Here is an 11,301-nt window from a genome sequence, read left to right as displayed (position 1 = left end):
GGAAACAGTAACAACCCCGGAAGTCCTCACGGCTACAGCTAGTCCGGAAGGTCTCCGTACCCTGCGCCGCCCTGAGGGGTGTGCTGTCCGACTGGCCATGGACGGTAAGGGGCTGTCATCCACTTCGGGTTCGGAGCGGGATTCTGTGGACATCGCGCCTCAGCCCCACAACCCAACCGGACCCGCCCCGGGCTTCAGCCCTAGACTCTATCCCTGGGCCTGGAACCCACTAGTCTCGATCCTATATTCGGACCGGGATCCGCCCCCCTTGTCTCAGCTCGAGACCCCCTACTAGGACCTGCTCTCGGGCCTGCACCTCACATACCTATCAGAGCCGGACCCCGTACCTGAACCTTTACATCCTAACTGAAACCCTCTCCTGGGCCTCGATCCCACAACCCAACAGGAAGTAGCTCCCGATTCTTGACTCCAGACCCCAGCCAGCTCTTACCCCTGGGTCTTGTTCCTTACCCAGATCTCCCCAGGCCTGCACTCCACACGCGGGATCCAAACCCTGAATCTTGCCCACCAGGTCCTTCTAGCCAGCCTCCCTGTTTGTTTTGTTCCTGCTTTGGGGAACCCTGGAGTATGGACAGAAGGCACCAGAAAAGTAGCCAGAGAGATAGAAGTATTTCAGATACAAAGGAATTCAAGTACCAAGCAATAGGATATGGGTTCCCTCCTAGTAGCTCCTGGAGATAGGCGTTACATGTTACATGTTAACCTTAGATTAACAGGTTAGGAGGGAACCACCTATAGTAATATGAGTCACTTCTACCTGCTCCGAGCTCGAAACTCCCAAAGAACGCATAATAGATTTTATGGGCTAGTGTGATAGAGTTTTTGTTTGTATGAGACAGTCTCCCTATGTAGCCTTGGCTGGCCTGGAACTTACATCTATACCAAACTGTCCTTGAACTCAAGAGATCTGCCTGCTTCTGCCTCCCCACTGCTGGGACTAAAGGTCTGTGCCATCCCCTAGGGCGGTAACGGAGGTTTTGTTTTGTTTTGTTTTGTTTTAAACTGTTTCCTGAAATGTAGAAAGCTATAGTACTATGTCACTGCTAGGGAAGAAATACATAAGAATTCCATACATAAGAGTCCCTTGGGGAGAAGATGGAGCACCCCGGCATCCCAGCAATAAAGAACTTTGTTTAGTACCATAGTTCTCTCGGCTCTCATGACCGAACTTTTCATAAGCTCACTTTAGGGTTCCCCAGATTTTCAGAGTCTAGGCCTCTACAGTCTAGATGAAACTGCAGGCTAAAATGGGGGAGATTTGGCCAGTGTCCTAAAGCTAATGAGATGACTGGGCCACACCTGGGTGACACTGTTCCTCCAGTCACAGTGTCATGGTCAGCCTGCACTGAGTGGCAGGAGATGCACAGAGGTGATTTTAGCCCAGCAGGTCTCTGCCGGGCCTCATCTGCATCTGCAGACCCTAGTGGCATCTGCAGACCCTAGTGTCCCCAGTCTGGACTGCTAGGATAAGGTTTTTCAGGATTCAAGCGTGACAGCACTCTGCAGATTTAGAGCCAGAGCCAGTTACCCAGCGTGTCATGCCAGCCCTCAGGAGGTAGAGATACAAGGGTCAGGAGGTCCAAGTGTCCCCAGCCTTGGCCACTTAGTGAGTCTGAGTGGAAATCCTGTCTCAAAACATCAAAAATAAATTGAATTTGCCCATCCCAAGCTTGCGAATGAGTGGCTAATTGCGCTGTCCCTTCCTTGGCTTAGTACAGGTGTGCTGGAGCCTGATGTTGTGGCTTAGAAATGCCATCTGTTGGGGCTGGGGATTTAGCTCAGTGGTAGAGCGCTTACCTAGGAAGCACAAGGCCCTGGGTTCGGTCCCCAGCTCCGAAAAAAAAGAACCAAAAAAAAAAAAAAAAAAGAAATGCCATCTGTCGGGTTGGGGATTTAGCTCAGTGGTAGAGTGCTTGCCTAGCAAGCGCAAGGCCCTGGGTTCCGTCCCCAGCTCAAAAAAAAAAAAAAAAAAAAAAAAGAAAAAAAAAAGAAAAAGAAAAAAGAAATGCCATCTGTCACGGAGTAACCGCTTCGGTGACCTCAGGCTTGCCACCACACTAATTTTATCTGTTTGCCTTTGGGAATTAAGTTTGGTACTAAAGACAACGCCGTGTGTCTTGTAAAGTCGAATAAATTATAAGCCACCATCTCCACTCTGACCATGGGCAAGAGCTGCATACATTGCCCGGTCTGTCCTTAAAGTAGCCCTGTGAGATTGGCTGCTGCCGTCCCATGTTCCTAACAAACACGGTTAGTGAGGGTCCCTGTTGGTTTGGAGCCCTGTGTCTAACATGGCTCTGTCTCCTGACTGCACTGCTGAGCCTGACTGACTGGCGTGAGCCAGCCCCTAGCATCTGCAAGGATCCCGCTGAGTCAGCTGGCTTGCCAGATGGGCTGCTTGTTACGTTTCTTAAAGGTCTTGAAGCTGTGTCCTCTGTCTTTGCAGATACCCTGTTCCAGTTGAAGGTTTGTACAAAATCACCCTTCCCCAGACCTGTCCTGAGAACGAGACTCACAGCGCAGCGGTGCTTGGAACACAGACCCCAAAGTCACGGGAAAGTTACTGTAATAGAATGGCCGCCACACGGGGCTCAGATGGCTCACCAAACACAGGATCATTCTTTGGTTTTGACTGAGTAGAAGCAGATGAGTCAGACCTGTCCATGAGGACTGAGTGCATTTTCTTCAAGAAACACGAGTGCTTTGATAGCTTACCAAGCATTTAAACCACTGACTGAACTCTAAGGACTTGAAGGAGAGTTTTATGGCAGTGAAAGTGCTCCCTCCTGGGAAGTACCGCCTGCTAAGCCATGGCGTGCTTCTGCCCCCTCCCCCCAGTGCCTCACACGAGACAGTTAACTTTCTCTGGTCTCTTCCTCCCTGGCTCTGAGAGTGTGGGCAGGAGTGAGGTAGCAGCAGCTGAGCATGGCTCTGGTGTCACGTGGAGCCTACAGGTAGTGGCCTAAGGGAAGGCTGTGTGTGAGCCTTGCCTACTGGTGGCCAGGGTCTGGTCTCTAGCTCCTGAATCCTATTGCCAGAGGGGTCATGGGGATGCTGACCTCTCCTCTGTGGCAGAGTGAGGAGCTGTACTGCAGAATTGTTCACAGAGAGTTAGAGGGGTTCATGCCCCCGCTGGAGTGGCTTCAGAGGTTCTGTGTGTGCTCTCTGGGAGTTGGAAGTCCCTCATAAGCAGGGGCAGGATTGGTGAGAGTTGATTGTCTTGTCAGCCTTCCACTCTGGGGGAGGATATGGGTTAGGGGGTTGCTAGAGATGGGGGACATTTTAGGAAACCTGTTGCAGCCTCCCCTTGTACACAGGGCCTCAGAACTGGGGCTTTAGGGGATTCATCCCTGGGGCTGCTGCAGTTTCTAAGAGCCCACAATGTCTGACTGGACTTATATTTTGAGGCCTTGTGCCTTAGCACAGGGTTGGGCCAAGAACAGGCAGAGGCAGGAGGCACAAGGCTAAAGGGTGGACTCTACCTAAGCATCTCAGGGTGTTACGGTTTCTGCTCAGTTCACAGCAAAGCAGCTGGAGAAACTAGCCAAGAAGGCAGAGAAGGACTCCAAGGCTGAGCAGGCCAAAGTGAAGAAGGTGCGTGACTCCTCTGGTCTGGGCTCCTCTTTCCACAGCCCTGTATTTTATTTCATTTTGTTCCACTTGAGCACTGTAGTCGAGGTTGACTTGGAACTCACTGTGTAGCCCAGGCTAACCTCAAACTTGACGTATCCTGCTCCAGCTTGACTTTTGGTAAAGCTGCAGGGTGGAGCCACCACACCAGCCTGTTTCCCTCCGTGGTGCTCACTGTCTTCTTTTGGCACAAGACTCTTCCAACATTGTGACTTAATCCTCGCTGATTTCAGTGTCGATGTTTGCTTTTGTACTTGAGAAGCGAGCCCGAGGGAGGAGTAGCCATCCTCCTCTGCCCTCTCTGCCCATCCCCAGTGACGCAGAGCAGCACAAGGGCATGGCTCCCTTGGAACATCCTGAATTGGCAAGGCATGGCCTAGCTGTGCTTGCTCCAGTGCCATCGGCTGCTTTCTTTCCTTCAGGGCTGCAGCCTAGGGAATCACGATCAGGCTGAGGTGTTGATATTGGCACCGTAGAGTTGGGCAGAGGTGGGAACTCACGGAGGTTTTTGCAGGAAGGCATCTTAAAGATACACAGAGCAGAAGGTGACGGTGGGTGACTAGTCGCAGAGCAGATCCTCAGCCAAGGTCTTTAGTGTTGTTTCAAGGCCCATAGCTCCAAGGCTGTCGGTGATGGCGCACTGCCCAGGCCTCTCAGGTGAAGCCCTGCACTGTTCGTTCCCCTCTGTGGCTCCTGTGTTGCCTTTCTGCTGTACAGATGTGGCTCTGGAGGAAATGGCTGGTCTGGGCCACCCATCCTCCAGACTGGCATTGCAGTTTTACAAAGCTCACCCATTTCTGAGGATTATCCTAGGGAAACTGAAAGCCTCCTGTTGTCCCCATACCCTGGAGAAGTATGCAAGCTGCTCCCAAATGTTCCTCCATGAGCATTTCCCTGTGAAATCCTCCCGTAGGCCCTTCAGCAGAAAAATGTGGAGTGTGCCCGTGTGTATGCTGAAAACGCCATCCGCAAGAAGAATGAAGGCGTAAACTGGCTCCGGATGGCATCCCGTGTGGACGCAGTGGCCTCCAAGGTGCAGACAGCTGTGACCATGAAGGGGGTAAGTGCTAGACCTCGGTGCCATACGGCCAGCGTTTGTTGTAGGGTTTAGTGGCAGGAAACCTGTTGCAGCCTCCCCTTGCACACAGGGCCTCAGAACTGGGTGGGGCTTTAGGGGATTCATCCCTGGGGCTGCTGCAGTTTCTAAGAGCCCACAATGCAGTGGCAAAGTGGCAGTGGTGCATCTCTAGAGTAGAGGTTAGCTGGACGAGCAGAGCACCTGGGCAGCAGGCAGTCCTGGGACACAGGAAGGTTCAGGCAAGCCTGGATCTCCGTACCATTCCACAAGCAGCTGGAAGTTAAATGGAGCTCTTGGTTCCATAGCAGAACTTCCCTTCAAGATGGAGAGACCCATAGAATTCGTGTGTCTTCGGTTGTATTTCAGTAACTGAGCTGAGGCCCTGGGTTCTCATTGGAAAGTCCTGACAGCCAGTCTCTGGTCTGCAGTCCTCGGTCACTTGTTAACTGTTTCTGTCTCTAATGCTCTTGTACCCCAGGTGACCAAGAACATGGCTCAGGTGACCAAAGCTCTGGACAAGGCCCTGAGTGCCATGGACCTTCAGAAGGTGTCTGCAGTGATGGACAGGTTTGAGCAGCAGGTGCAGAACCTGGATGTGCACACATCGGTAGGTGGCCCCTGTGGTATGGTGGACAGTGTGTCAGGGTGGCTGGACTGAGCTGCACACCGGAGGGACTTGGAGAAAGAAGGGGATGATTCACCAGCCCTTTCTGGGGAGGCCCACATGGCAGGCAAGCACACAGAAGTTCAGTAAACTCTGTGAACTGGGTGGACTCAGAGGTAGGCCTCACAGATATGGGGCAGGAAGGCCCAGGGAGCCACGAAAGGTTTTCTGGAGAACCCTGTGAGAAGAGAGAACAGGAACCACAGTAGGAGTCCGGGAGATGGTTCAGCAGGTGATGTGCTTCCTGTCCAAGCCCGAGGGCACAAGTGAGCTCTTGGCACCTACATAAAATCGGGGTACGTGGCAGCCTTAGTGCTGGGCCAAAGGCAGAAGAACCTGAGGGCTTTGCCGACCTGGGTGACAGGTAAGCACTGGCTTCGGTGACAAAGCTTGTTGGTCACAGTATCCGAAGGACACTCATTCTTAGCCCTGGCCTTCACATGAGCACATGTGTGTGCCACACATGTCCACAGCAAACACAAAATGATCACAGTGGGCTTCATGGTGCCACGGAGGGGTCTGTGGCCATACTGCCCAGAATAAATGTCTCCTCAGGTGATGGAGGATTCTGTGAGCTCTGCCACTACACTGACCACACCTCAGGAGCAGGTCGACAGCCTCATCGTTCAGATTGCTGAGGAGAATGGCCTGGAGGTCCTTGACCAACTCAGCCAGCTTCCGGAGGGAGCCTCTGCCGTGGGCGAAAGCTCTGTGCGCAGCCAAGAGGACCAACTGTCTCGGAGGTAGGGTCCTGCCTGAGTGAGAGAGTGAGCAAGTGAGAGAGTGATTGAGTGAGTGAGAGAGTGAGCGAGCACACACCTTAGTGCTTGCTCTAGAGGACCAGCTGTCTTGTTTGGAGGTAGGGTCCTGCCTGAGTGAGTGAGCGAGTGAGTGAGAGAGTGAGCGAGCACACACCTTAGTGCTTGCTCTAGAGGACCAGCTGTCTTGTTTGGAGGTAGGGTCCTGCCTGAGTGAGTGAGCGAGTGAGTGAGTGAGCGAGCGAGCACACACCTTAGTGCTTGCTCTAGAGGACCAGCTGTCTCGGAGGTAGGGTCCTGCCTGAGTGAGCGCTGTAGCGCTTGCTTTAGTGTCCTGTCCTGACCCCACGGACTTGCTGGGCTGGAGTGCAACCTCGCAAAGACCCATCCCACTTGATGGACTGTTGGGAAGGAAGGGGAACCCCGTGTGTCGGGCTGCACAACTCCCCTTACCTCAGAGTGCTGCGGTTAACCCCTGTAGCCAGCAGCTCACCGTAGAAGGAAGACCTGTGCTCTTCCTAAGAGTGTCACAGTGCATGTCTGTTTCTGGCATCTTTTCACCATCACCCGAGTCTAGATAGGTCCTCACTTGTGAGCTCAGGTCTAGTGCTGCGCACGGCACGACAAGTGCCCTCTGCCCTCTGCCCTCTGCCCTCTGCCCTCTGCCCTTCTTACCAGCGTTTCTCTTGTTGGTTTCCAGGTTGGCTGCCCTGAGGAATTAGCACGTTGTTGGCAGGTGCTGCCTCCATCGCCCTGAGATGTCCTGGAGGCTTCCGCCCGGCTGCACTCCACTTCCTCCAACCCTTCATAGCTGCCTTGCCTTTCCCAACCTGTCAGGCTGGCGCCTTAGGACATCAGGCAGCGAGTCTCTGTCCTGGCATTGAATTTGCACAAGTGTGTGGTGACTTATGTGAGTGTAGGCCACAGCTGGAGGATGGCAAGCTCTCTTTTGTCCTTTGCCTATGTGGAGTTGACAGGGTTTGACCTGCAGATGTGTGTGGACTTCAGCCCAGTGCTTTGGGGCCTTCGGATTCCAGCGACCGCACACCTGCTATGTGCTGTGGCCAGCGAGGGTCAGAGCTATCCCTCCTTTGCCAGGCAACTCTTGGGAGCCTCTCCCCCTCCTCTGCAGACAGGAAATCCCATTGTGTGAGAGCCCTTAGTAGGTTCCTGTGAACTTTGTGTACCAAGGTGTCCAGTGCCACTGACACTGACCTGGGGCCTTTACAAATGGTAACTCTCCTCCATCTTCCCAGGGCTGCAGGCTTGGCGTCCACTGCCGGCTTGGGCTTTCGTCCCTCAGCTCTCTTTCCCAGCCCACAGGAACAGAACTGCCATCCAATTTCAAGTCCAGGTCCTTCCTAAGAGATTCTTAAACTGAATTCTGCAGCTGCCTCTGGAAGAACTCTGGCCCCTGGAGCTGAGCTTGTCTGCCTCATGCTGACCGGCCCTCTGCCGTCAGCCTCCCAGGCCTTTTTAGAGCGGCTCATTCCTGATTGTCTGGCTCTCCTGTCCTTTTAGACAAAGGCTGCTGCTTTCTGCCTTCTCCAAGGGAGAGTCACGGTGGCTAACAAAGGGAGCCTGAGTCAGTCACTCTGGCTGCTGGCAGCAAACGCTTACATCCTTCCGCAGTGAGGAAGCTGGCGGCAAGCAGGCAGTGCGGCTGACTGGGCAGCCTTGAGACTCTGTACAGGCTGCTGTTTTATTTTTCTGTCTCCTGAAGTTTACTCATGTTCTTAAAACTCCTGGTGATTTTGTTCTTTTGCCAAAGTAGTAAGCACAGTGGAGGGGTGTGTTCATCCCAGCCCTCTGTAGGCTGAGCAGTGCCGCTGCCCACAGGTTTGCACGCCTTGGAGACAACCTGTGTTTGGCTGCTTCTGTTCTGCACTTGCAGCCCCTGGGTACCCCATATTACACGTTGGTGTTAAAGGCAGGGGCTGGAATTGTTGGTCCTGGATGTGGGGACCAAGGTACAATCTAACCATGGGCCCCTGCAAGGCTTCCTGAAATCAACTTACAGGTTAGGTGTAGTTCCCTGGGTCCTAGAGGGTGCAGGATTTGTAGGGATGGGGAAGCTGGGCTGGGTTCATCAAAATGGGCATATCTGCCTTTAGAATGTTGTCGTAAGTAAATAAAGGGATTGGTGGAGAACGTCTACACTTTGTCTTGGTATCCTGAGTAGGGCTATGAACTAACTGCAGGCTGGATCCCATGTGGATGACCCAGTGCCTTACATCAGGATGATGTCAGAAATAGGGAGGAAGTTGTGTCCCTGGAGGCCTCATTTCTGGGGTGGCAGTGGAGGGAAGCATGGGTGAAAGGATTCTCACACTACACATAGGTGGAACCAGAGTCACGTTTATGATTTATTATAAAATTTAAAGTATCAAAGCAGAAATTCTCTCCAATATAAGATGCTGCTTTTTGGCTTCTGGGCCCTGCAGCCTACTCTTTGGTTTCAGAACTTCCTGCTTCCCCTGCACTGCAGGAGACAGGGTTTCTCTTGGCTTCTCTGCCTTGGCAACTGGGCATCCCTGATTCACTTGAGAGGGGAACAGTGCTTAGGCAATAGGCCTGGAGGGCGGGTGACTTCTTTGGCAAAGTGCTTACTGTACAGACAGGAAGACATGAGTTTGAATCCCGAGATCTCCTGTTAAAAAGCCAGGCCCGGAGTAACCCTGGTATTAGAGAGCCAGAGCCTGGCAGCTCCCTGGAGCCGCTTAACGTCTGAATCCCGGAGCTCCAGAGCTCAGTTGAGGCCTTAACACAAAAGGTGAGGTGTGGCTCAGGCTCAGAGCACTGGCTGCTCTTCAGAGGGCCAGAGTTCAAGTCCTGCCACCACACAGTGGCTCACAGCCATCTGTAACTGTAGTCCCATGGGATCTGATGCCCTCTCTGGTTTACATACAGGAAGAACACCTGCCTATGTACATTAAATATGTAGGTTAAAAAGCTCCAAAAAGTTGAGAAACACAGCTGTAACCCCTGAAGTATAAATGCATACACATCCACACCAAAGAGAAACTGACTGCTTCCAAGAAAGATGACTAGCTCACAGGATGTGTGGCCATACCCCTCTGATGGTATTAGGTCCATACGTCAGCACTGTAAGAACCAGCCTAACCTCCTTCCTTGGACCCTTTTTGTTGTTTTTGAGACAGGGTTTCTCTGTGTAGCCCTGGTTATCCTGAAATTCACTGTATGGTTTGAGACCAAGTTGGCCTCAAACTCACCTGAGATCCACCAGACACTCTCTCTCACGCTCTCCCCCTCTGCCCCGTGTCCCCGTGTTTATAATGTTCATGGTGGATGTGTAGTTCTGGAAGGTTCATTTTCTTTATGAGTGGCTCTCCCAACATACTTGATCTTTTGCGGGGAGGTCTGAAATAACCTAGCCTTCCAAGAGGGTCTGCCTCACTTAGGACCTTGCCACTTGCCTCAGATGCCTTCCAGTGGCCTCCCATACGGTCCCAGTAGCTGAGGGCTGCCTTATTCATCTGCGTTAGACAAATAGAGAGAAATCCAGATGATCTCCCTATACACCAAGATTAGAACCTGCATCCATGGGGTGCACTCTAGCTTCTCCCCGACCTATGTGAAGCCTTATGCAGAATCCCTGACCTCCGGTGCCCTGGCGAGGCCTGGATGTTTTAGAAGGAAACGTAGGATGTGAAGATGGTCAGTGGTGAAAGTTTGTCACTAATCCGGCTGCCCTGAATTGACACAGCCCCGATCGGAGGAAAGAAGCAGCTCTGTGTGTGATTGTGCCCACGCTTCTACACACACACACACACATGTACAGATGCATAGTTTTTGTTTGATTTCCGACAGGTTCTCTCTACATGGCCCTAGCTGTCTGACCTCAACTCACAGATCTCGGTCTGCCTCCCCCTCCTCAGTGCTGGGATTAAAGGTGTGAGTCACCGCAGCCAGCCCCACCATTATAAAATAAAAAGAGAAAGACGGTGACCCAAAGAAGGACTAGGGACACGGGAACAGAACTTCACCAGGCAGCATGGACTTGTCAGAACCAGATGAGATGTGTCACCTCAATGGGTGCTATTGTGTGATATTTCTGAGTTATCAGGAATCCAGGGTCATCCTTGGCTGCACAGCGAGCCACCCTCAGTTACAGGAGACCCTGACTCGGCAACAATAGAAAAAGATGACGTTAGACAAGTAGAAATCGTGAGACAGGGCCTTGCTCTGTAGCTGAGCCAATCTCAGTCTCAGGCTTCTCGCCTCAGCCCCTGACAGCTCAGGCCGAGGTTTGTTTTAGGACTTCTGCCCGTTTACTTCCCAGTTGGCAAAATGGGTTGCAATACACTGGAAATACACCAGAGGGACCTTTCCCACTACTTTGGCCAGACAATGGGCACAGAAACCTTTCCTAAGCATTTTCCCTTATAAATCATACTAAATAGTCCGAAGGTGCTCCTGGGGACATTTACACCAGACTAAGAAGGATATTACTTGGTGGACTGTTTTGTGACAGACACAGATTGGACCAAGGCTTGTTCTGTGCTAATACCCACAGACCTGGGGGTAGGCAGGCCCCTGTCCTTTCGTTCCTTGGTGGCATGTGCAAATGAGTAGCCTAGGACTCTCAAAGCCAACCTGGGGCTGGTGTCAGTTGGTACCATGCTTGCCCAACATGCGCAAAGTCCCAGGTTTGATCCTCCGCACCATAGAAGCCAAGAGAGATGGTCTGAACCTGAAACAGCAGCCCTTGGAGGTGAAGGCGGGGAGAACAGATGATGAAGGTCACCCGTGCTTGCATAGTGAGTTGGAGGATTCCTCGGGACACACGAAAATTAATGCCAGGCGGGGATGCCCCTGTGGTCAGCCCCACGAGCTGTGGCTATCCTCTACCCTCTTTCCTTTCAGGGAAGGCAGATCTGAAAGGGATATATGACCACAGGGTTTCATATACTTAAGCAGTGATACCCTGAACCCTCTGCGGGGTACCCAGAGACTGATTCTCAACAAAGGAGTCCTCGCCCATGTCCATGAGGAGTATCTCAGCAGCATGAACCACAAAGGGGTCATTGGCCATTCAGGGGAGCTGCTTCACGCTGTCCCTCACAAGTTTATTCACAAGACTCATCCTTGAATGTCCTCACTGGAAAGCCTGGCACCCTGCTTCACAC

At 52.3% G+C, this 11,301-nt stretch overlaps 1 protein-coding gene across 2 annotated transcripts; it reads left to right on the top strand.

Annotated features, from left to right (window-relative positions):
- The first annotated feature begins 6 nt into the window (after positions 1-6).
- Positions 7-8,306, top strand: Chmp1a (charged multivesicular body protein 1A). 2 transcript variants are annotated; one of them, NM_001083313.1, is made up of 7 exons: positions 26-104; positions 2,468-2,487; positions 3,538-3,615; positions 4,565-4,711; positions 5,208-5,336; positions 5,949-6,136; positions 6,852-8,306. In NM_001083313.1, exons 1-7 carry the CDS (start codon positions 98-100, stop codon positions 6,871-6,873), a joined length of 591 nt encoding a protein of 196 aa, NP_001076782.1. In that variant the 5' UTR covers positions 26-97; the 3' UTR covers positions 6,874-8,306. The 2 variants fall into 2 exon arrangements, with proteins under 2 accessions (XP_087451115.1, NP_001076782.1); XM_087594989.1 differs by lacking the exon at positions 2,468-2,487 and having other exon boundaries at positions 7-128.
- The last annotated feature ends 2,995 nt before the right edge of the window (positions 8,307-11,301 follow it).

The sequence above is a fragment of the Rattus norvegicus genome, chromosome 19, assembly GCF_021556685.1.
Source record: "Rattus norvegicus strain SHRSP/BbbUtx chromosome 19, alternate assembly SHRSP_T2T, whole genome shotgun sequence".
Taxonomy (NCBI): Eukaryota; Metazoa; Chordata; class Mammalia; order Rodentia; family Muridae; genus Rattus; species Rattus norvegicus.
The sequence above is the reverse complement of the archived record's forward strand: the minus strand, read 5'-3'. Positions and strand labels throughout refer to the sequence as shown.